The sequence below is a fragment of the Myxocyprinus asiaticus genome, chromosome 37 (assembly GCF_019703515.2).
Source record: "Myxocyprinus asiaticus isolate MX2 ecotype Aquarium Trade chromosome 37, UBuf_Myxa_2, whole genome shotgun sequence".
Lineage (NCBI taxonomy): Eukaryota > Metazoa > Chordata > Actinopteri > Cypriniformes > Catostomidae > Myxocyprinus > Myxocyprinus asiaticus.
Genome location: NC_059380.1, coordinates 42,020,001 through 42,046,539, shown reverse-complemented (window position 1 = coordinate 42,046,539; position 26,539 = coordinate 42,020,001). Strand labels below are relative to the sequence as shown.

Genomic DNA, 26,539 nt, shown 5'->3' with positions numbered 1-26,539 from the left:
ACACTCATACTCAAACACTCTCACACACACACTCACACTCTCTCACACATACACTCAAACTCACACATACGCTCATATACTCACACTCAAACACTCTCACACATACACACACACTCACACTTAAATACTCTCACACATACTCACAAACTCACACTCAAACACTCTCAAACATACACTCACATACTCACACTCATACTTAAATACTCTCACACATACACTCACACTCAAACACTCTCCCACACACACTCACACTCTCTCACACATACACTCACACTCTCAAACACTCTCACACTCACACTCAAACACTCTCATACTCATCCTTAAATACTCTCACACATACACTCACACTCAAACACTCTCACACATACACTCACACACTCATACTCAAACACTCACACACACACTCACACTCTCTCACACATACACTCACACTCTCACACATACACTCACACACTCATACTCAAACACTCTCACACACACACTCAAACACTCTCACACATACACTCACACACATACACTCACACTCTCTCACACACTCACACTCAAACACTCTCACACTCAAACACTCACAAACTCACACTCAAACACTCTCACAAACTCACACACTCACACACTCACACTCATACACTCTCAAACATACACTCACACACTCACTCTCACACATACACTCACAAACTCACACACAAACACTCACACATACACTCACACTCACACTCTCACACTCAAACACTCTCACACATACACTCACACATACACTCACACTTAAATACTCTCACACATACACTCACAAACTCACACTCATACACTCAAACACTCACTCTCACACATACACTCACAAACTCACACACAAACACTCACACATACACGTACACTCACACTCACACTCTCACACTCAAACACTCTCACACTCTCACACATACACTCACACATACACTCACACTTAAATACTCTCACACATACACTCACAAACTCACACACAAACACTCACACATACACGTACACTCACACTCAAACACTCACACACTCTCACACATACACTCACACTCATACACTCACACATACACTCACACTTAAATACTCTCACACATACACTCACAAATTCACACTCGAACACTCACACATACACTCACAAACTCACACTCATACACTCTCAAACATACACTCACTCTCAAACACTCTCACAATCTCTCAAACATACACTCACTCTCACTTAAATACTCACACACATACACTCACACACCCTCACACATACACTCACACATACACTCACAATTAAATACTCTCACACATACACTCACAAATTCACACTCAAACACTCACACATACACTCACAAACTCACACTCAAACACTCTCAAACATTCACTCACTCTCAAACACTCTCACACTCATACTTAAATACTCACACACATACACTCACACACCCTCACACATACACTCACACTCATACACTCACACATACACTCACACTTAAATACTCTCACACATACACTCACAAATTCACACTCAAACACTCACACATACACTCACAAACTCACACTCATACACTCTCAAACACTCTCACACTCATACTTAAATACTCACACACATACACTCACACTCACACACTCACACTCACTCACTCACACACACACTCACACTCATACACTCTCAAACATACACTCACACTCAAATACTCTCACACTCATACTTAAATACTCACACACATACACTCACACTCAAACACTCTCACACATACACTCACACACTCATACTCAAACACTCTCACACACACACTCACACTCTCTCACACACACACTCACACTCAAACACTCTCACACATACACTCACACACATACACTCACACACTCATATTTAAATACTCTCACACATAAACTCACACTCAAACACTCACACACTCATACACTCACACTCTCACACATACACTCACACACTCACACTCAAACACACACACACATACACTCACACTCTCACACATACACTCACACACTCTCACACATACACTCACACACTCATACTCAAACACTCACACATACACTCACACTCAAACACTCACACTCAAACACACTCACACTCAAAAACTCTCACTCATACTCAAACCCTCTCACACATACACACACACTTACACTTAAATACTCTCACACTCATACTCAAACACACTCACACATACACACACACTCACACTTAAATACTCTCACACATACACTCACACTCAAACACACTCACACTAATACTTAAATACTCTCACACATACACTCACACTCAACACTCTCACACATACACTCACACTCTCACACATACACTCACACACTCTCACACTCAAACACTCTCACAAACTAACACTCAAACACTCTCACAAACTCACACACTCACACATACACTCACAAACTCACACTCAAACACTCTCACAAACTCACACACTCACACATACACTCACAAACTCACACTCGTACACTCACAAACTCACACTCGTACACTCACAAACTCACACTCGTACACTCTCAAACATACACTCACACACTCACTCTCACACATACACTCACAAACTCACACATACACTCACACTCTCACACTCACACTCAAACACACACTCTCACACATACACTCACACTCTCACACATACACACACACTCACACTTAAATACTCTCACACATACACTCACACTCAAACACTCTCACACTCATACTTAAATACTCTCACACATACACTCACACTCAACACACTCACACACTCTCACACTCAAACACACTCACAAACTAACACTCAAACACTCTCACAAACTCACACACTCACAAACTCACACTCATACACTCACAAACTCACACTCAAACACTCTCACAAACTCACACATACACTCACAAACTCACACTCATACACTCACAAACTCACACTCAAACACTCTCACAAACTCACACATACACTCACAAACTCACACTCATACACTCACAAACTCACACTCATACACTCAAACATACACTCACACACTCACTCTCACACATACACTCACAAACTCACACATACACTCACACTCACACTCAAACACACACTCTCACACATACACTCACACTCTCACACATACACTCACACTCATACACTCACACATACACTCACACTTAAATTCTCTCACACATACACTCACACATTCACACTCAAACACTCACACATACACTCTCAAACATACACTCACTCTCAAACACTCACACTCATACTTAAATACTCACACACATACACTCACACTCAAACACTCTCACAAAGGTATTTACAACTGCGCCACCTGCTTTGTACTATTTTTGGGAGTAGCACACACCCTCCTAAGGAGGCAGATGCTTTGGGAGAGGTGATTGAGGCTTTTGGAAAAGGTCATGAGGCATCAGTGTATTACTCCCTGATAATTCAGAGTCTGGGGGACTGAGCCTTAACTTCTCTCAAGAGAGCATGGGAGAAACATTTCAACTTGGCATTTGAGGAAGGAGTGTGGGCTAAGATTCTTAAAAACTTTAAGTCTGCATTTAGTGATGCAAGGGTGCGTCTTATACAATTCAAAATTTTGCATAGATCTTATTGGACCCCCTCTAGACTATATAGGCTTGGTCTTAAAGACACACCCACCTGCTGGAGATGCCAATTGGAGGATGGAGACATGGCCCATGTTTTTTGATTGTGAGTCGAGATCCAGAAATTCTGGTTGAAGGTTCAGAATTTTGTGTGCGACGTGGTTGGCACTCGGGTTTCGTTTTGCCTCAGACTTTGTGTTCTGGGCGATGGGGCGGTCATCGATGTGGGGGATGGCCATATAGAGAACTGGGTTCTGACATGTGTGATGATCGCCAGGCAGGTTATTTTGAGGGGTTGGAGGTCAGCTGGTGCGCCCCCATATCCGGAGAGGTGCACGGAGGAGGGGAGGGTGGCAGCTTATGAGGAGGTGTCATCTAGAAGACGGGGTGGCTTGGATATGATAATACGGAATGGGGCAGGTATTTGGAGTTTTTGGAGTGCTCTCGGGTGGGGTGTGGAGAGAGTAGTGTAATATAGTTAGTATGATTATTATGTGTGTGTATGTATGTATGTATATATGTATGTGTATATATATATATATGTTTGTATATGTATGTGTGTGTGTATATATATATATATATATATATATATATGTTTTGCATTTCATTGTTATTGTATGATTTAATAAAAAAATGTTAATTACAAACACTCACACATACACTCACACTCAAACACTCTCATACACATATAATCAAACACTCTCACACATACACTCACAAACTCACACTCAAACACTCTCACACATACACTCACACATACACTCACACACTCTCACACACTCTCACACACATATACTCAAACACTCTCACACACACGCATTCACACACACACACACATTCACACACACACACATACACTCACACACTCTCAAACACATACACTCACACACACACAATCACATTCACACACACACAATCACATTCACACACACACATACACTCACACATACAGACACATTCACACACTCACACTCATACATACTCACTCACACTTACACACTCTCACACACTTACACACTCACACACTTACACACTCACTCACATTCACACACGTCACTCACAATTCACACAGTCACTCACACTCACACACATACACTCACACACCCATACACTCACACACCCATACACTCACATTCACATTCACACACACACACACACACACACACACACACACACACACTCTGATGTCACTCATCTGTGACTGATAAGAGGGTTGCGCATGCATTCTGACAGGGGAAGAGGATGGGCCTCGACTAGGACACACAACCGCCACGTGTGAACAAGTGTTTTGCTCTGTCCGTAGATTATCACTGGATGAACTGTGACTATCACTTATTGTTGAAGATTATCACTGTGTTTTGAGTACTATTTGCACCACTATCACCACCACCATTTTTAAACCAGAACGGAACTGTATCGACGCTTGTGCTGGTCCGGGAAACCCAACATACGCCACACACCGTCGGGCTGGAGGGGAACCAAGCCAGCAGGTGTGTAGCCTCTCTCTGGGTGTCTTCTTGCTGACACACGCACACACATCCATACATTTTTGGTAGGACTGACTCCCACGTTATATTACATCACATAGGTACAGTTAGTTTGGATGTTGCGGGCAGAAGCCTGTTTAGTTTAGTTCCTTAGACCTATAGTTTTGTAGATTATTTACTACCAGCGTTTCCGTGTCATAACAATATGCAATTTCTAAACACCATATTTATGAGTACTTACAAAAAAAAAACTCAAATGTGACCAATATGTTCAAAAACTAATGATAAAATATAATTTGTAAAATGTATATTTTCTTAATGTTCCTAGTTAGAAGGTCCCCTGTAAATTTAGCAGCTTTAACTGAGAGAGAATTTCTTTCATATGTAAGCAAAATGGACATTATAAATGAAATCTAACCATATGAACCGGTATCGAATCGGAAGCTTGTGAATCATCCCTAGAGTTTATTGAAAGAAAAATCATAGCTTCTGTATTAGTTTGGAATTGTTAGACTCATGTGTATGGTACACCCTGTTGCTCTATTAATAGATTAATTAATGATCACTAAGGTTCAACATTCTGAGATTTATTAGTAGAACTGCCTGCATTAGCTGGAGTGATTTGGGTTGAGTTGATCGCTTTATGAGAAACAGTTTCTCCTCAGCTGCACACACACACACACACACACACACACACAATTACACAAAGGAAAGACACTGTACAGATAACAGGGTTGAACTTAATAGCTGTCGGGTTTTTCTCTGTTTTCAGTATTACTCGTGTTATCAATGCTAACGGTGAGCTAAAAGAAAGCAGGACATCTCATTGACATCTGATGTAAAATGAGTGCAAATATTTACAGATGTCAGAAACAAGCTCAGAATGGGAATGAAACAGTTGATGTATTAGGTCGAGATCTGTTCTGTCATTATGTTGTTGTTGTCAAGCTTTGTGAAGGTTGGGAAATAAATCAGTAATGCACATTAGTCGTGGCAGGTAAACAGACAGTACAGTGGAGTAAAAACTGATCTGAGATCTGATGACAGTAAATCCACAGCAAACATTGAAAGAACACCGATCCCACTTGGCGGTTTCGTTGATACGTTTGGATGGGCACCGTAGACCACCCGTACATGCCCCTGGTCAGAGAATGCTGTGATTCCATTGACGCTGTGACCATTTTTTTTTTCTCCCCAATAAGGAATGCCCAATTCCCAATGCGCTCCAAGTCCTTGTGGTGGTGTAGTGACTCGCCTCAATCCGGGTGGCGGAGGACGAATCTCAGTTGCCTCTGCATCTGAAACCGTCAATCCACGCATCTTATCACATGGCTCGTTGAGCACGTTACCGCGGAGACATAGCGCGTGTGGAGGCTTCACACTATTCTCCACGGCATCCACGCACAACTCACCACGTGCCCCACCGAGAGCGAGAACCACATTATAGCGACCACGAGGAGGTTACCCCATGTGACTCTACACTCCCTAGCAACCGGGCCAATTTGGTTGCTTAGGAAGCCTGACTGGAGTCACTCAGCACACCCTGGATTCGAACTCGCGACTCCAGGTGTGGTAGTCAGTGTCAATACTCGCTGAGCTACCCAGGCCGGGTTTCCAACATTTTTGACCAATAAATGTCCATGAAATTTCCTGTCATTTATGATTTCTGAGAAATCATTTTGATTTGCTAATGAATCATTCAGACATTCTTCAAACCTTTTCAACCAATTTCAACCGCTTTAAATTGGCAAAACCTACTCATAAGAAGGAATCGCTCACAGATCCAACATCACTTTGGCTAGTTTGTTGGCTAGCAAGTTCTACTCTACACAAGCTCTGAGCTAGAGGTCTGCATTCCTGCGGAACTCCCGAAGGACCTGCGGGACCTGATAAGGTTTCTTGTGGTGCAGGATTACATTTCTGAGTTGTAGGTGGGAGCAGGCAATCAGAGAATAGCCTGAAAAATCCGATGTGAATATCTTTTTTTATTTTATTAATGAATGCAAAAAAACCTAAAAAAAAAAACCCAAACTGTTATTTATTTTATTTTTCAATCACTTCCTCTGACACTATCTGTTAAACTGTGATTTGGAAGTCAAAGTGAAACATGAACTTTGGTACAAATTACCAGTATATCATTTCATAAAACACTGAACAGTCATTGGCTGCCCATTGTATAATTTCTGCGCCACTAGCAGCACCAAACATCTAGCAGGAATCGCAAAATTTCGAACAGATTTCAAACAGTTCCCTGGTCTGCTGCTGGTCAAACAGAACCGTGTCCTAACACAAACTCGTGCCAATGTTTGAGCTACTGTTGTTTGGTCTGACCTACTATAAACAAACAGATTGCATTTCTGTTTGGTGACACTAGTGGTGCAGAAATTCCACCCTTTATTTTAATGTTGCGTCACTCACCGGCATACATGTGGAAGGTCAGTCTCTCGATGAGTTTCAGCACAGTTCCAGCTTTGATGATGGGAATACCAGACTTGGACTGAACATTCTCCTCAAATACGACATTCTCTTCCGAGTCGGGCTCAGCGAAGCGATATACTTCTGCTCCTGGAAGCCTCATCTGCTCTTCCTTCTCCTCCTGAAGCATGGCCGTGTCGAGCATGCGCTCCAGCGTGGAGCGATACTGCAATGAGATCAGCGCCGCCATCCAGCCGTTTTTCTCTTCTGCTGATTTCGCTGCAAACACCACACTGTTCCCATCTTTCAGAATGATTTCAAACGCATGACGATACTCACCCTCTTTATCATCCTTATCGTTTATCTGGACCTGATGGAGAACACATGAGCTCATGAGAATGAAGTCTTTACTTTAGTCACTCAATCAATCAGATCTATCCACCTATCCATGACCAATCCTTCAATAAATCCATACCTCAAAAACTTTATTCATTCATTCATCCTTCAAACTCCACCATCCATTCAATAACTGCATTATCCATCCATCCATCCATCCATCCATCCATAAATCCATCCATCACCTACCAAAAAGTCAATCAATCTATCCATAGTAATTCTCTACTCAATAATCCATCCATCCATCTATCAACAAATCCATCATCCATCCATCCATTAATCCATCTATAAATCCTTCATCCATCCACCCATCATCCATCATCCATCAATAAATCCATTATCCATCCATCCAATAACTACATTCATCCATAAATTAATCAATCCATCAATGAATCCATCCAATCATTCATTCATCAATAAATCCATCCATCCATCCATCAATAACTCGGTCTAATCCATTTATCCATCATTCATCCATCCACCAACTCCATTCATCCATAAATTCATCCATCCATCAATAAATCCTTCTAATCCATTCATCCATCCATCCACCCATACATGTACCAACTCCATTCATCCCTAAATTCATCCATTCATCAATAAATCTATCCATGCATTAATCCATCAACAAATCCATTCATCAATAATTCATCATCCATCCACCCACCAATAACTCCATCCATCCATCCATCCATCCATAAACCCATTCATCCATCAATAAATCCATCCTCCATATATTAATAAATCCATCCATCCACTAATAACTCCATCCATCCACTAATCCATCCATAAACTCATTCATTCATCAATAAATCCATCATCCATCTATTAATCATCCGTCCACCAATATCTCCATCTATCCATCCATCCATCCATCCATCCATCCATCCATCAATCCATAAATAACTCCATCTATTCATCCACCCACCCATCATCCATCCATCCCATCCCTTCTGATTTCTCTAGCATTGAGTTGCTCCACTCTTTGTCCAGCACCCACCTTCCTCATGAAGAACTTCTCCTTGAGTCGGTACTCTGCTGCACTGGCTCCTGGTAGACGTGGCTGGCCGTGGTTGGACTTGCAGCAGATCATCAGGCCATCGAACAGGAAGATATGGCGCTCGTGTTTGGCGCCCACCCTGGTGAGTGTCCCCTCCATGATGAACTCATTGCAGCACTGGCCAATGTCTTTCCCCTCCCAACCATCAATGTTCCTCTGAATCTCATTCATCTTCTTGATGGCCAGATGTTTCCCCTTCATCTGCTGACTGTAGAAGCGGCACGCCGACTCGCTGGACCACACAACCCAAGACAGCGATAAAAAAGAGAGATGAACAAGAGTGCAACGTTAAAAAATGAGAACAGGAAGAGAATGTAAAGAAAAATAACACGGCATTTGGAGCAAAAGGTCCTATCACTGGAAAGGAGGCTTGGGAGAGGGAAAATAAATCTACTCTTTACACAATACCTCATACAAATATCATTTAGAGCACCAGAACTAGAGCCCTACAGCAGAACACTTGTTTTGACTGAACCAAGTCCTGGAGGTTCACAACATCAACACTTTAGGATCACTTCAGGATGCAACCGCCAAACAAGGAAACAAACTTCTACACCATCAAATTGTTTCAAAATCTAACAGGTTGATCACCTGATTCAAATTCGAGGACAAATTAGACAGATTGTCTTTTCTGTCTTTTAATGACACATTTATTGATTTTACAAATCATCATAACAGATGGAGGAAGCTACCAGGGTTTCCAAAGTTTCTGACCAATGAATTTCCATGAGCGTTTCAGTCATTTGTGATGACTGGATAATGACTTTAAAGATTCATTCAAATTCAGATTGATTCGCTTATCATTCAGACCAATACATTGAAAAGAAATGAACAAAGAACACATTTTACACAGCAATTCCCTCACAACTCAGTCATCACTATTTAGTTTACACAAGATCAACAGCTAGGACTTTCCGGTTCTTATTAAGATATTGTTAATTTCTGTGAGTTTTCAAGTCCTGGAAAACACAAGCTAAATTTCATACTTTTTAAAGACCTTTTAAGACCAACTAAAGACAATTTAAGGAATCAGTTGAAGGGAACACAATACATCAATATGTTCCCTAAATGTAAATGTCTAGGGAGCACATGAAAAGTCATATTTATAGCAACAAGGGAATTATCTTTTTTTTTTTTTAAATGAAGGAACATAAAAACTGCATTTTGTTTTTATTTATTACTGCCTGAAAAGCTATTTGACATAACACATCCTCATATATATTTCACAAGACAAAACAGTAACTGAATTTACACACGATCCTGTTCAGAAGTTTACATTTCCTTGGTTTTTAATATGGTGTGTTGATTTCTCGATGATCAGTGACTGTTTGTCTAATAATTGTTCATGAATCATCCTGAGCAGTGTAGATTTACATTTACATTTTACAGTTATTCATTTGGCAGACGCTTTTATCCAAAGCGACTTACAAAAGAGGAAAACATAAGTGAATCATCTTAAGGAGACAGTGGTATGAAAAGTGCTGTATTACAAAGTTTCACTAGCATCAGAATAGTATTCAAAACAGAATAAAGTGCAACAGGAATTTTTTTTTTCTTCTTTTTTTTAATAACTGGTTAAGTGCTCATGGAAAAGATGTGTTTTTTGTCGTTTTTTGAAGACGGAGAGTGAGTCAGCTTCACGGATGGAGTTGGGAATGTCGTTCCAGCAACGTGGTATGATGAAGCCGAAAGTCCGGGAAAGTGTTTTGGTGCCTCTTTGTGTTGGTACAACAAAGCAACTTTCCTTAGCTGACCGCAGGCTTCTAGTGGGCGCGTAGCTCTGCAGAAATTATTTTAGGTATGCTGGAGTAGACCCAGTGACTGTTCTGTGTGCCAGCATCAGAGTCTTGAATTTGATACGTGATAGATATCCAGTTTTCTTAAGAACCCCCCCCCCCCCCAAATACTGTGCAATTATTTGGTTTATCAGCATCTTCTGCACATTTGAGTTCTTCAGTGTCTACATGATGAGATTCAGCTTCTGACACTTGGGACAGCTGAGGGGCTCATACACACCTATTAAAAAAGGTGCAAACAATTCTGATGCTCAAGACGGCAACACAGGAACCAAGGGGTGCAAACTTTTGAACAGGATGATTTGTGTAAATAAGAGTACATTTTGTGTTATGTATCTTTTGAAGGTAGTACTACATAAAGTACTACCCCACATCTCAATATAGAAGTGCTTTTACTAGGTAAAAAGTGCAGTGTAGCTGTCTGAATGTGACATTGTCTGATTACCTCCGTGCTCGTGGGGAAATGAACATTATCAGTGACAGAAATAATTCCCTGATATTTCCAGGTTTGTTCGTGACCGTGGGATCCCCGAGTTAGATAGGGAGAGTTGTAGGGCTGCAACTAACGATTATTTTGATAATCGATTAATCAACGATTATTAGAATGATTATTCGACTATTCGGCGATTATTGCAACGATTAATCATTAGCTCTTAAGCGATTATTCAGCTTGTGCCCCGACTTAAAACGTTGTATTAAACGTGCTTACTAACAATAAAGAGGACAAAATCATCTTTTAAAAATACCTCTAAATGACAATCACTGAATTACAGGAAATACTTTTTATGAAGTTTTTATTAATCCTCTTTTTATCAAGTGTTTGTGTCTTGTTTTCCATTTAAAATTGTCTAAAAATCCTTAAAACAAGATACATTTACTTGAGAAGCGACATATAAGATATTTAGACTTACTGTAAGAGAATGTATCTTAAATATAAGTGTATTTTATATATAAGTGTATTTTTTCACTTGGTTATACTTCTGCGAGTGCAGTAAAGACAAAATATACTTATATTCAAGATCTATTCTCTAAAAGCAAGTCTAAATGTCTTATATGCTTCTTCTCAGGTGGATGCATCTTTTTTAAAAGGATTTTTAGATATTTTAAAATATTTGTATTTTTTATATTATATTCAACATTCTCAGATAATATTTATTTATTCTGCAGTATAGCTGCTAAAGTAAATGTATGTTGTTTTAAGGAGTTTTAGATATTTATATTGGAAAACAAGCCAAAACAAAAACAAATAAAAAGTGTATTTTGTTGCCGTGTATAATGGGGCGAAGACTACCCTCTCTCACCTTTCTGTTCACTTCAATCCATCTTTAACTCACAAAAAAACAAACTCTCTCTTATTAATAAAGCTGCGTATTGATGATGTTCTTCAGGATAAGAAATGCACAGTGACACATATATTATGATTCAACAAGTCGCGAGTCATCACGTTATAATCTAGCTGCATTAAGCGTGTGTGCTCGAGGGATGAGTGTCCCGTAGAGTGTGCATCAGCCAGTGCAGTTTCAAGCTCTCCCCCTTAGATCGGGACATTCACACAACTCATAGAAGAGACGCTGACCGCACAGAGAAATAACCATTTCAGAGTTTGTAGTTATTTACATGATCTGCTTCTGTATTATTTTAACTTTAATAAAACTATAACGCATGAAATATAACTGCATTAAAGATGTAACGCATTGAATATAACCGCATTAAAGATGTAACGTATTAAATATAACCGAATTAAAGATGCAACGCATTAAATATAACGGCATTAAAGCTGTAACGCATTAAATATAACGATATTAAAGATGTAACGCATTCAATATAACCGCATTAAAGCTGTAACGCATTAAATATAACTGCATTAAAGATGTAACGCATTGAATATAACCGAATTAAAGATGTAACGTATTAAATATAACCGAATTAAAGATGCAACGCATTAAATATAACGGCATTAAAGCTGTAACGCATGAAATATAACGGCATTAAAGATGTAACGCATTAAACAGAACCGCATTAAAGATGTAACGCATTAAATATAACCGCATTAAAGATGTAACGCATTAAATATAACTGCATTAAAGATGTAATGCATTAAATATAATGACATTAAAGATGTAACGCATTAAACAGAACCGCATTAAAGATGTAACGTATTAAATATAACCGCATTAAAGATGTAACGCATTAAACAGAACCGCATTAAAGATGTAACGCATTAAATATAACCGCATTAAAGATGTAACGCATTAAATATAACCGCATTACAGATGTAATGCATTAAATATAACCGCATTAAAGATGTAACGCATTAAACAGAACCGCATTACAGATGTAATGCATTAAATATAACCGCATTAAAGATGTAACGCATTAAACAGAACCGCATTAAAGATGTAACGTATTAAATATAACCGAATTAAAGATGTAACGTATTAAATATAACCGAATTAAAGATGCAACGCATTAAATATAACGGCATTAAAGCTGTAACGCATGAAATATAACGGCATTAAAGATGTAACGCATTAAACAGAACCGCATTAAAGATGTAACGCATTAAAGATGTAACGCATTAAAGATGTAACGCATTAAACATAACCGCATTAAAGATGTAACGCATTAAACATAACCGCATTAAAGATGTAACGCATTAAAGATGTAACGCATTAAAGATGTAACGCATTAAACATAACCGCATTAAAGATGTAACGCATTAAACAGAACCGCATTAAAGATGTAACGCATTAAACATAACCGCATTAAAGATGTAACGCATTAAATATAACCGCATTAAAGATGTAACGCATTAAATATAACCGCATTAAAGATGTAATGCATTAAATATAACCGCATTAAAGATGTAACGCATTAAACAGAACCGCATTAAAGATGTAACGTATTAAATATAACCGAATTAAAGATGTAACGTATTAAATATAACCGAATTAAAGATGCAACGCATTAAATATAACGGCATTAAAGCTGTAACGCATGAAATATAACGGCATTAAAGATGTAACGCATTAAACAGAACCGCATTAAAGATGTAACGCATTAAAGATGTAACGCATTAAAGATGTAACGCATTAAACATAACCGCATTAAAGATGTAACGCATTAAACAGAACCGCATTAAAGATGTAACGCATTAAACATAACCGCATTAAAGATGTAACGCATTAAATATAACCGCATTAAAGATGTAACGCATTAAAGATGTAACTCCGGGGTGTTTCCTTTAAAGAGCTCTGGCTCCACTTATTCCACAATGAGAGTGCTTCTGTATTTACTTATTTTGTATTTTTGCATTATAATTCCCTCATACTTTGTGATCTACATCAGCTGAAGCTGTTTGGAAAGTTTAGAGTGCATCTGTGATCTGTGTAATTCTTCCTCTCCTCAGTCAGGAACTGCAGTGACGCTCTCACACATCATCATTAGAGTTTAATGTGATCTCATGTTACGTTAAATGACATCAAATGACTATTCGACAATGAACATTTTTTTTTTTTGTCTACGTTGTTGATAACGTTGACTAACATTTCAGCCCTAGAGAGTTGAGTGACTGAGCAAACACCACTGCAGGTGTCTAGAGAAGAACTATCTGAACACCAGCATAAAGCAGCTTACTTCAGTGTGTTTGTGGGGACACGAGAACACGCGTGTTACATCACAGCAGATGTTGGAATGCCACGGCTGCAGAATCTGTCTTCTCAAAGAAGAGCGCCACCCTCAGGACATAGTGTCACTGCAGGCGAGTGACACTACGCTATTACCTCCCACACACGTTAACAAACTTGTGTGAAATACACCAATTAAACAAACAAAACACAACTCTAACACTGAAAAAATTACTTGTGCAACTAATCAACACATGGGGAAAATCAAGTGCAAATGTAAAATGTTAAAATGTATTTAAACTCACTACAAAAAAAATTCCCACTCTTTTTGACCAATGAATTTCCATGACTTTTCTATGCTTTTTCCAGGCGTTTCTGATAACTACAGATTTTTAAAGATCATTTCAATTCATAATGATTTCATAAAATAATTATTTAGACCAATTTGTGAACCAATTTCCACTGATTAACTGAAGAAAAAACCAAGAGCCTCAAAAGAACGACTCACTGACAAACGGACACCACTATTGCTTGCAAGCAAGTTTTACTCAACACATGAGCTATTTATGTAGCTCAAGGAATATTTTAGAAAAACTACAAAATTATATATTTACTATAGAAATTTCCATGACTTTTTTTCAGGCCTGGAAAACACAATTTAAAAATTCCCTGATATTTCCAGGTTTTCCATGAACATGGGAACACTGCTATCAATACCCGAGGCGCAGTTTTATCTGTTTTAAACATTCAGTGTGACTACACTTGGAAAATCACTTTATCGTTAGTGAAAACGTCAAAACAATAACAATGATTCCATGCAAACTATTCCAACTCGACGAATTCAAATATTTCAGCTCGAATAATCCATTTTAAAGACATGATAAATATCAGACATTCAAACAGTTCGTCCGCAGTTTCTGTAATTTATATCTACTGCAGCTCACAACAATGATGGCGCCGCAGCCGGTCGATTCTTTGTTCTGGTTTAAATGCACAGGAAGAGCACTCATCTCTCTCAAACACAGTGTATATGCATTCAAATAAAGCCTTGGTAAATGAATATAAGTTGAATGTAGCCAAATAACACACATACCGTAAGATCAGCCATCCTTTCCCCATATAAAAATGCATAAAACTACAAAAAAATATGCTAAATGCCAAAAAAAAAGGACAAAAATGAGGTCATGTAGATGTCAGATGCGCATTATTGGTCATCTTCACAGCATCTCTACACTCCAACAGACGATGGAGAAAAAGAGAAAAAAAGCGAAGTGTTCCAAACGCTCTGAGCCGAGATGCTGAAGTATAATGCAGTACAGTTAAAACCTCTGTGTGTGTGTGTGTGTGTGTGTGTGTTTAGAGAACAATACTAGCCGGGCGGCACAAACCCTGACGCAACAGACCCCAAACCCCCCTGCCCTTGTCCCGCTCAGTGGCTATTTTAGGGTCAGAGGGAAACACATGCTGATGGGTGGAGCAGCTCAGGACTGTGTGTGTGTGTGTGTGTGTGTGTGTGTGTGTGTGAGGCTGTTTTGGAGTTTTGTGAGATGTACACTAGCAGTCAAAAGTTTGGACACACTCGACTGAATTATATTTCTCATGATCTTAAAAGTCTTTTGATCTGAAGGCTTACGCTTAAATGCTTGAAATTAGTCATATAAATCGTGCCTGTGTCTGACTTTCTCTAATGAAGTAAACTGTATGTGTTTGTGTGTGTACCTGAGTCGTCTCTTGGCCAGACTCTTGGAGCAGATTCTCTCCATGCTGCTCTGTAGGTTCAGCAGTGCTGTGATGGCCTGTTTCAAACACTCTTTATCCTCCTCATCTTCACTCTTCTCCTCCAGTTGCTGTAGAGCAGAGAGGAGATGAAAATGAGCAAAGAGTGAGCAGTGATGAGCAGTGATGACACACATCATTAAAGTTCTGCATATATACTGGCCATTAAATATTTGTTTATTAAACATTAATTAACTATTAGTTATAATGATTAATTATTCCCTCTTAATCCATCCCTTAAGAAAATGAACCATGTTTGTACTCAGGGTATGAAATTAGCACCCGCCACCCGCTGAATGCGGGTATTTCATGCGCAGTGGTTGGTCATTTTTCTCATTTACCCACCACTGTGGCGGGCAACCTGATTCGGAGTGACATATTAAAAGAGATAGGTGCGTGTTGGAAGAAATGCACTTGATTATATTTAAAAGAACAGATGTGCATATCTGATTCAGCGTGTGTTCAGAGGTTTATTCGCGTGAGCGTCTCGCAGAACACACACATATGAGGAGTTCTCACTATTTCTTCTCTGTCAGTCATCTGGGAAGAGTTTGCAAGAATAGTGTCGTTTATGAGCGCTTCATATGATCTCAGACCATCTCAGGATGCATACACAAATGACATGCAAAACTTTAGGTGAATTGTCATGTGTGTCATAATACAGTACAACTTCAGAAAAGGTGAAGTTTTTCTTCTGTGCTTGTCTGCTCTTTAGCCTCCATTAGAATGTTGCAAAATTATCATTATAATATATTATTATAATAATAATAATAGCCTGGTATTATAAGTTATATTTTATATTCTAAAATAATATTGTTAATATTCTATCTATCTATCTATCTGTCTGTCCATCTATTCGTCTATCTGTCTGTCCATCTGTCTGTCTGTCTATCGATCCGTCTATCTGTCTGTCTGTCTATCTATCTGTCTGTCCATCTATTCGTCTATCTGTCTGTCTGTCTGTCTATCTATCTGTCTGTCTGTCTGTCCATCTATTCGTCTATCTGTCTGTCTGTCTGTCTGTCTATCTATCTATCTATCTGTCTGTCTGTCTGTCTGTCCATCTATTCGTCTATCTGTCTGTCCATCTGTCTGTCTGTCTATCAATCCGTCTATCTGTCTGTCTGTCTGTCTGTCTGTCTGTCTATCTATCTATCTGTCTGTCTGTCTGTCCATCTATTCGTCTATCTGTCTGTCTGTCTGTCTGTCCATCTATTCGTCTATCTGTCTGTCCATCTGTCTGTCTGTCTATCTATCCATCTGTCTGTCTATCTGTCTGTCTGTCTGTCTGTCTATCTATCTGTCTGTCTGTCTGTCCATCTATCTCGGCTATCTATCTGTCTGTCTGTCTGTCTGTCCATCTATCTCCGTCTATCTCGTCTGTCTGTCTATCTGTCTGTCCATCTATCGTCATCGTCTGTCTCGTCATCTACGTCTATCTGTCTGTCTATCTATCTATCTATCTGTCTATCTATCTGTCTGTCTATCTGTCTGTCTATCTGGGTCTATCTATCTGTCTGTCTGTCCATCTATCCATCTGTCTATCTATCTATCTATCTATCTATCTATCTGTCTGTCTGTCTGTCTGTCTGTCCATCTATCTGTGTCTATGTGTCTATCTATCTGTCTGTCCAGTATATATACTGTATTAATTTCATACCCTGGTTGTACAACTGTAACCACAAAATGTATCCTGGTTTTAATACAGTAAATATACTGAAACATTGAGATTTGTGGTAAAACTGCAGTAATAACACAGAAAAACTAGTATTGTAATAAATATTGTAATAAAAATCAATCATGGTTATATTTACTATAGTAACACCATGGTTAATTATTTTTATTTTTTTCTAAATTAAAAGCATGGTTCTCACAAAAAAATGTTACTAGGTTAACTATAGTGCAAAGTTAATTTTCATAAGGGCATGTTTATTTTGGTGAAAACATGGTTTTAAAAAAACATACTGGTGCCACAAATTAAAGGAATATTCCGGGTTCAACACAAGTTCAGCTCAATCAGCAGCATTTGTGGCATAATACTGATTACCACTAAAATTTATTTCAACCCTAATTTTCTTTAAAAACAGAAGTTTGTAAGATTCTGAGACACAATGGAAGTCAATGGGGTCAATCTTTGGAGGTTTAAAGGCAGAAATGTGAAGCTTATAATTTTATAAAAGCACTTACATTAATTCTTATGTTAAAACTTGTGTATTATTTGAGCTGTAAAGTTAAGTTGTAAAGTTCTAATCATGTTAACACACATATTGTTTATGTCTTGTGTCTATACTTTTGAAACAGTATTTTAATGTTTACAGATTATTGACCCCATTGACTTCCATTGTAAGCATGGGCACCTGCAGGATTTCATCTGAGGGTACGCACAGAAATCTGCCTAATAAACCTTATATCTAGGGGGGTCCGGGGGAATGCTCCTTCGTTAGATAAAAAAAAAAAAAAAAAAAAAAAAACATTTGCGCAAAACAACAAGTGTTCAGTTCTGGTGACTTTGAGAGAAGCATTTTTTTTTCCTCCAGTATGAGTAGCGTAACTATTGGTTAAAGTATTTCTTCATGTAACCTTCACACAAAAAAGCAAAATGCACCACAACGAATAGAGCAGAACGCAGGTGTCTCGAGACTGCATGTAGATAAGTTTCCACTGTATCCAGTGCTGTTTGGTCTCTGTGTTCGTAAATATCCCGATAATGTTTTACTGTGTGAGAAACCGCTCAAATGATTCAGTGAGAGAGCGCTCTGAGCGAATTATACTGAATCACGAATTGATTTAGATCATTTTGCAAACCCGTTTGGCCAATTCACTGAAAGAACTGACTCAAAAGAATGATTCATTCGCAAATTGGGCATCGCTAGTTGTTTTCTACAGCCAAAAGAAATACAGGACACATTTCATGATTGATGAAATATACTGAGAGTAAATATTTCTCAGGGCAGTCGGAGCGCTCGTGGTGCGCACAGTGCGTTCGGCCGTACAGCTGCAGGCGTGTCTGTGAAACAGTTTTTTGCTTATTTTACAGAAGAGGAGGAACGAGACGAAATTAATTTTTGTGGTAATCAATATTATGCTACAAATGCTGTCGATTGAGATTAACTTGTACTGAACCCGGAATATTCCTTTAAACATGGCGTTACTATAATGAAATTGTGGTAAGCATGTTTTTGTTTCAAATCTTTTGGTAGAATGTTTATGATATTTATTACCATACTTTTGGTTTTCCTGTATAATTACTTTGGTTTTACTTTGAATATCATGGTTAAAATATGGTTAGTGTGGTAATCCTATGGTAAATTTTGTAGCTACTATGGTTTTACTACAAAAACAATAGTTCAACTATACTGTAGTTAATCATGGTTAATTATTGTAAGGAATGGATAAAAGAACCTAAAACTTATTGCCAAGGAACGCAAAACTATTTCAGAAAATGTATGCCTTCTGTGTCTTCTATGGGACTCTGTAGATTATGATCTCAGTTACAGAGTGTGTAGTACCCTCAGCTCTTTAAAATCAACAATGTAACCCATTTTATTTCCTTAATTTTATTTATTTCCAACGCATATCTGCTGTGTTGGGGCCTCTGTGTCATATCTTCCACTTTTGAGCATCCTGCCATAAGTGTTGCATTCAAGATGACATGTCAAGTTAAAAATAACCCAACTTTTAACACCGCATCAAGACCCCTGCATTCGGTCAAAACGTGTTAAATGGTCCCTAGGAAAAGTGTGCGATCAGGGTCAGGTCAACACGAAATCAGCCAAATTATTAGTTGTTTATACAACCCATCAAACTAGAAGTAGTAGTTTTGCACACCCCCATCCTACAAACACCCCTGCTGCTCTGCTTCAGGACATTATATTTCTATATATTTGAGTTGTGGGTTTATCTGAAGTCCTCTCATTCGTTTTCATGACACTGTTTCAGTTGTCAGGCGTGAGTTTCTCAGGTCATGTGCGTTGACAGATATCTCAGCTGCTTCAGTATGAAAGGGCAGTCTGTACACTGCTTTACTGCGATACTCAAGGACTTTCAGTCAGAGATTTGCTCATTTCTGCTCCATAAATCCCCCTGAAAGAACCCCGAAAGCAGCTTAGAGCCGCTGGGAATGCTGGAGCTGTAGAAACTGGCATAAAGCTCAGTGCACATGTGACTCATGACTGAACTGATCCTACATGAGCAACTGCGTTGCAAATATAGGCCAAACACACTGAAAACATTGCAGAACAAATCAGGCTGATTTTCCAGCAATAACCGTTCCAACTCAATGTGTATTTGTCTACAAAAGGGCAAAAGGTTTTGGAAAAAATGTACTTTCACTGCCAGAGTAAATCAAGTATAATGGTGCATTGTGGGGAGGGAGCTGCTGATGAGTGCTGATGTTCAGAGACGACACTCGCCTTTAAAATCTCAAAGTAATGAAGACAGTGGTACACAGGTGTCAGCAGTAACCGTGGTAACACATACTGCACCGCCTCTTTGAAACCTTCACAGATTGACTGAAACAACAGAGAGAGAGAGAGAGAGAAAGACATAAAATCAGAGTTAGTAACAATATCAAAACAAATATTCTGAAAGAACGTGCTTTTAGATGCATCCTCACTGGCAAAAAATACACCACAATAACAAATGAATGTGTAACAGTGTGTCATTCCTAAAATTATCTCTGACCTGCAGGTAAATGGCCGCTCCGGGTTTGGAGAGCTGACTCAGGAAGTGGTCATGGAAGCCGCTGCGTAGGATGTCCTGTGCATACGTCTCGTAGGGGTCAAAGGCCAGCTCCTGAAAATGGCCAACACCCGTGAGTTAATAAATGACCACAGCACACCCTGCCGTGACCTGTATTGTTACACCATGAGCAAAAACAAGGGTCTGCGTGTTTGACATGACATGGGGGTCAGATGGTGTAAAGTATGAAGGTAAAGGGAGGGACTCACAAACTAAAACAATGAGTCCATGGAAACGCTACACTTGTATTATGGGATGTTGCCCATCAGTGCCAAATATAAAAACAGTAGGTGCATTCCAATCGACCATTAGGGTCCTGCGAAGTGGAGTTCACACGGTCATCTTAAGTGAGATTCCGATCCGAAGGGAGTGTTTATATTCAGTTGGAAGGGCACTCCAAACGGCATAGGGAATAAGTGTACATCCATCACTTCACAGGAACTTACCCACCAGTCATTGCAAACCATCAGAGTACTGATATAGTTTGGCTTAAATAAATGCTAAAATAAAATAAACAAATGGGTTTGTGATGCTGGAGTTTTAATTAAACTTAATTCACCTCATGTGTGCTTTCTATGCGGTTGTGAAGAGCACGAGATGCGACCGTCACATCTACCATCATGACAACTGGTCATATAACAGTTAAGAAGACACATATATTATAAAATAACCAAATAACATTTTTTTTAATATTAAACAGCAACAGTCATTTAACTTGCGGGATATAAATCTGGAGAAATATATTAATTTAAATGTTTAATAATAAATTTTTATGGGGCCTGGGTAGCTCAGCGAGTATTGACGCGGACTATCATCCCTGGAGTCGTGAGTTTGAATCCAGGGCGTGCTGAGTGACTCCAGCCAGGTCTCCTAAGCAACCAAATTGGCCCGGTTGCTAGGGTGGGTAGAGTCACATGGGGTAACCTCCTCGTGGTCGCTATAATGTGGTTCTTGCTCTCGGTGGGGCGTGTGGTGAGTTGAGCGTGGATCGCGGAGAATAGCGTGAAGCCTCCACACACGCTAGGTCTCCGCGGTAACGCGCTCAACAAGCTACGTGATAAGATGCGAGGATTGATGATCTCAGACATGGAGGCAACTGAGATTCGTCCTCCACCACCCGGATTGAGATGAGTCACTACGCCACCATGAGGACTTTGGGCATTCCAAATTGGGGAGAAAAGTGGAGTAAATCTTTATAAAAAAAATAAAAAATAAAAATAATACATTTTCATAAGTATACACATTGATGTATTATATAAATTTATGCCATGGTCTGTTCGAATACTCAATTCTGATTGGTTGGAATGCGTGCGTTAAAACCGATTAATGCACAGATAGATCCAGTCAGTTTTAATCACCGTTCTATATTAATGGGCCTACTCTACTGTCCTCTATAATGAGATATTGTGAGAGTTTTATGCATCTGTTCAAACGACCTCTAGACATAAATATAGTCTCAGAGCTGGGATTAACTGTCACATCACAAAACAACATCATCAATTCATGCAGTGCTGTCTTTAAATAAACTGTGAAGCACTACAGGAAACACAAAAAAACAACAAGTTTCATCAGCCCCATATTACCCACCCAAAGCGCTTGTGAGGAAAGGTTGGTTTGACATTCAGCTGTTTTGCACGGAGGGTGAGAGAAGGTAATCAAGACCCATCAAATGTGTCTTTCGCTGTCCGGCAAGATGATTTAAACGGCAATACATCATCTAAAATTGCTGCCCTGCTCAACAAGTGCACTAGAAGGTACTGCTCAATCACACATCACTGACTGAAGCTCTGAATGAATGGAGACTGTTTCATAACACGCAGACATTTGCGGAGTAGCAAGGACACATCGTGATTTCATTCTTAATTCAATCAATCGTGCAGCATTACTGGATATCATATGAATGTCTCAGAGGTCGAAGTCTACAGGTTTATAGCATTTTGGATGATTTTCTCCTCGTCTTGTACAATAAGTGCTACTTTTACAACAATCATGTCAGCAATGCCAGTTTTTCCTCATTAATGTGAAAATGACAAAGAATAGGAATTAAATATTACATGTTCTGAGGAGTGCCAACCATTCTACATTATATGGCTATTATTATTTCTGGATTGAGTATTTACATTTTTGTTAAAGTGTTTGGTCTCCAAAAAACTGTGACATTATCACACTATATCTCTGTGTCTGATTTAGAACAGGCAGAACTCTAGATCTAACGACCCGATGATAATGTTAACTGTTCTTGTTAGTCTTCCTGTCAAAATTTGCACTGTAAAAGTCAATGACAGCAGTAAATAATCAATGCTGGCAAGTGAACATGGTATAAGCGGGATAATCCACGGCTAGGTGTGCGTTAAACGATTTGAATCCCCCTCTTCGCGTCGGGTGATTCTTCGCCTCCACGTCGTGCATTAAAATCGCTTAACACACACCTAGCCGTGGATTATCCCTTACTTATACAGTATAAATGGGTGTAAGGTACATTTATTTGCATTTACACAAGTATATAGTGTCATCTTACTTAAACCCCGTAATCAGTGCAAATCAAGCGTTGTCTGTGTTTGATGACGTTGCAGGTTATTCATTCCAAATGCACGGATTCTGTAAAGTGAAGTGAACTCTGCATAGGAACCATGCGGGTTGTAATGCACCTAGCATGTTGTAAATTTTATAAATACAAAAAACATTGTTTGAAAACACATCTTTCTAAAAGGGATGTGCGATATTGCTATAAATTTACATCTGAATAATTTTCAGCCTTTTCAAAATTTCATATTGATGTATTTGCTCTAAAATTGCCTAAAATGTTTTTTGTTTTTTTTGTAAATAGCACTTTTGTTTCAGCACTTCTGAAAAATCTGTTTAGTAAAAGTTTTTCAAAATTGCACATTAATAGACACATCATTTGTCAAATGAAAGGTCTCGTTCTCAGGAATGGGATTATGCAGTTTATTTAAATTACATCATAACACCACAGTTTGAATGATTATCAAAAGTATCACCAAAGTGAAATATTATCTCTGTAAGACAACAAAGACAAACGTCTCATGTCTGCCCTTATCACTGCTTCTGTAAGCCTTAAGTAGCCACAAGCTCTATATCAACACTTACCTTAGGCTGTTTTCCTCAAAATTAGCTTTTTTGCTTGGGTAAATAATCCAATGTTATGTCTCAGATGTCCAAGAACAAAATATGCAATCCAGCAGAAAAAGCATGATACGCAAATCATGTGCAAAATATGTTCTCGACTTTCAGTGATGAAATGTTAAATATTATTGCAAAGTACGTGAACGCAGATGCGAGGGCTTGGCCACCACATTGCCAATGCACAGTCCGGTTAAACATACTTAACATGCATTCTTGTGTTACCCTGACGGGAACAAACCTCACTACTCAAGGGGGTGATAGAGTTCCCTTCAAACATCTTTGCCATTAAACTGGATGTGTTATTATTCAGGTAAATTGCTAGAAATATTTTGACTTTAATTTACTTGCTCAGCAATATTCTCTTCAAACTGCTGCACCACCATGACAATAGTTGAGTTAAAAGAGAGAACTTACTGTAAAAGCAGACAGTTCATACTAATCTCGCTATAGCGCCCCTTGTGTCAATGCTGAGAATGCAACGCATACTTGAATTAGACTATGCATTGCGGCCTGACACATTTCAAAACGAAACAATGCATGAAATCGAGCTTGTGCTGCAAGATGCGTCTGCGTTCGTGTACTTGCGTAGAGTGTTTCATCCCTTAGCTTTCCAGCGACACCTAGATTAAGCTTCTAGTTCACTCAGAGGCTGAGATATTCACTAAAATATTAGGGAAGGCAAAACAGACTGAACAAGTATGGGCGAGCTCATGTGTATACTGTGATGAAAGGGGATAGAGGATGATTTCTTTTTCCTAGTACTTTCCTAGTACTGCCATCTAGTGGAATGAAGTAACAATTTTTGCAGGGAAATAGAGCAAACAGAGCCTGAATCACAGGCTTTCAAAGACAGGATAAAAAAATTATGTTCATCATAAGACTGTAAACATATACAATGTTATTTATGAATTACTTAAAGCTTTTTTTGGAGGGTTTTCAGTCAAATTAAGCCATTATTTTGCAGGTTTAGTCCACTGTGTTTGTACGGTGAACTTTTACATTTGGATGTGAAAATGGAAGCGCTGAAGGGGTTAAACACGTAAATCTGTCAGTAGAGGTAGACCGATATATCGGAACTATTGGTTATCAACAAAAATCAACTCTGATAGTTGCTGTTTTTCTTTTTTTTTATTCCTCCGTGTTGCTCTATCAGAATCAGAATGAGCTTTATTGCCAAGTGTGCTTACACACACAAGGAATTTGTCATGGTGTCAGAATGCAACATATATACATACAAACAATCATATACATTTAAACATATATACAAATAGTGACATACATTTTTTTATAAAAAAAATAAAATAAGATGTAACAGTTAAAAAAGAGAAATATACAATAGCACAATGCACAATGTTGTTTGAATATTTTATATAAAGATATACAGTTATGTGCAGGTGATGTATTGAAGAAGAGGTAGGATATGTTAAAGAATATAAATGAAATATGGATATAAGTAGGAATGGATGGATGAATATTGCACATGGTTGTATTGACCAAAGTAATGTATTTGGGGCAGTTTTAACTGTTCATGAGATGGATAGCCTGAGGGAAAAAACTGTTCCTGTGCCTGACGGTTCTGGTGCTCAGAGCTCTGAAGCGTCGGCCAGAAGGCAACAGTTCAAAAAGGTAGTGGACTGGATGAATAGGGTCAAGAGCAATTTTACCGGCCCTTTTTGTTAATCTGGATGTGTACAGTTCTAGCAGGGTGGGTAGGGGAGTGCCAATAATCCTCTCAGCAGTCTGAACTATCCTCTGAAGTCTTCTGATGTCTGACTTGGTAGCTGAACCAAACCAAACAGTTATAGAAGTGCAGAGGGCAGACTCAATGACTGCTGAGTAGAACTGTATCAGCAGCGCCTGTGGCAGGTTGAACTTCCTCAACTGGCGAAGGAAGTACAACCTCTGCTGGGCCTTTTTCACAATGGAGTCAATGTGGGTCTCCCACTTCAGGTCCTGTGAGATGATAGTGCCCAGGAACTTGAATGACTCCACTGCTGCCACAGTGCTGTTTAGAATGGTGAGGGGGGACAGTGTTGGGGTGTTCCTCCTGAAATCCACTATCATCTTCACTGTTTTAAGCGTGTGGAGCTCCAGGTTGTTTTGACTGCACCAGACAGCCAGCTGTTCAACCTCCCTTCTGTATGCAGACTCATCATCATCTAACAGTGGTGTCATCTGCAAACTTCAGGAGCTTGACAGAGGGGTCCTTGGCGATGCAGTCGCTGGTGTAGAGGAAGAAGAGTAGTGGGGAGAGCACACATCCCTGGGGGGCACCAGTGCTGACTGTACAGGTGCTGGAAGTGAATTTCCCCTGTCTCACTAGCTGCTGCCTGTCTGTCAGAAAGCTGACGATCCACTGACAGACAGACATGGGAACAGAGAGCTGAGTTAATTTAGTCCAAAGGAAAGCTGGGTTGATGATGTTAAAAGCCAAACTGAAGTCAACAAATAGTATCCTTGCATAAGTCCCTGGTCTGTCTAGATGTTGAAGTATGTAATGCAGTCCCAAATTGACTGCATCATCCACAGACCTGTTTGCTCTATAA

General features: G+C 39.1%; 1 protein-coding gene across 3 annotated transcripts in view; it reads right to left on the bottom strand.

Moving 5' to 3' along the window:
- LOC127428111 (son of sevenless homolog 1-like) overlaps positions 1-26,539 on the bottom strand; it is an 89,869-nt gene that overhangs the window by 22,528 nt on the left and 40,802 nt on the right. For all 3 annotated transcript variants that reach the window (XM_051676196.1, XM_051676198.1, XM_051676197.1), the window contains 5 exons: positions 20,793-20,903; positions 20,522-20,620; positions 16,053-16,180; positions 8,852-9,143; positions 7,459-7,825 (listed from right to left, as the gene is read on the bottom strand). In XM_051676196.1, the coding sequence (XP_051532156.1) occupies positions 7,459-7,825; positions 8,852-9,143; positions 16,053-16,180; positions 20,522-20,620; positions 20,793-20,903 (997 nt within the window). The remainder of the gene's footprint in view (positions 1-7,458; positions 7,826-8,851; positions 9,144-16,052; positions 16,181-20,521; positions 20,621-20,792; positions 20,904-26,539) is intronic.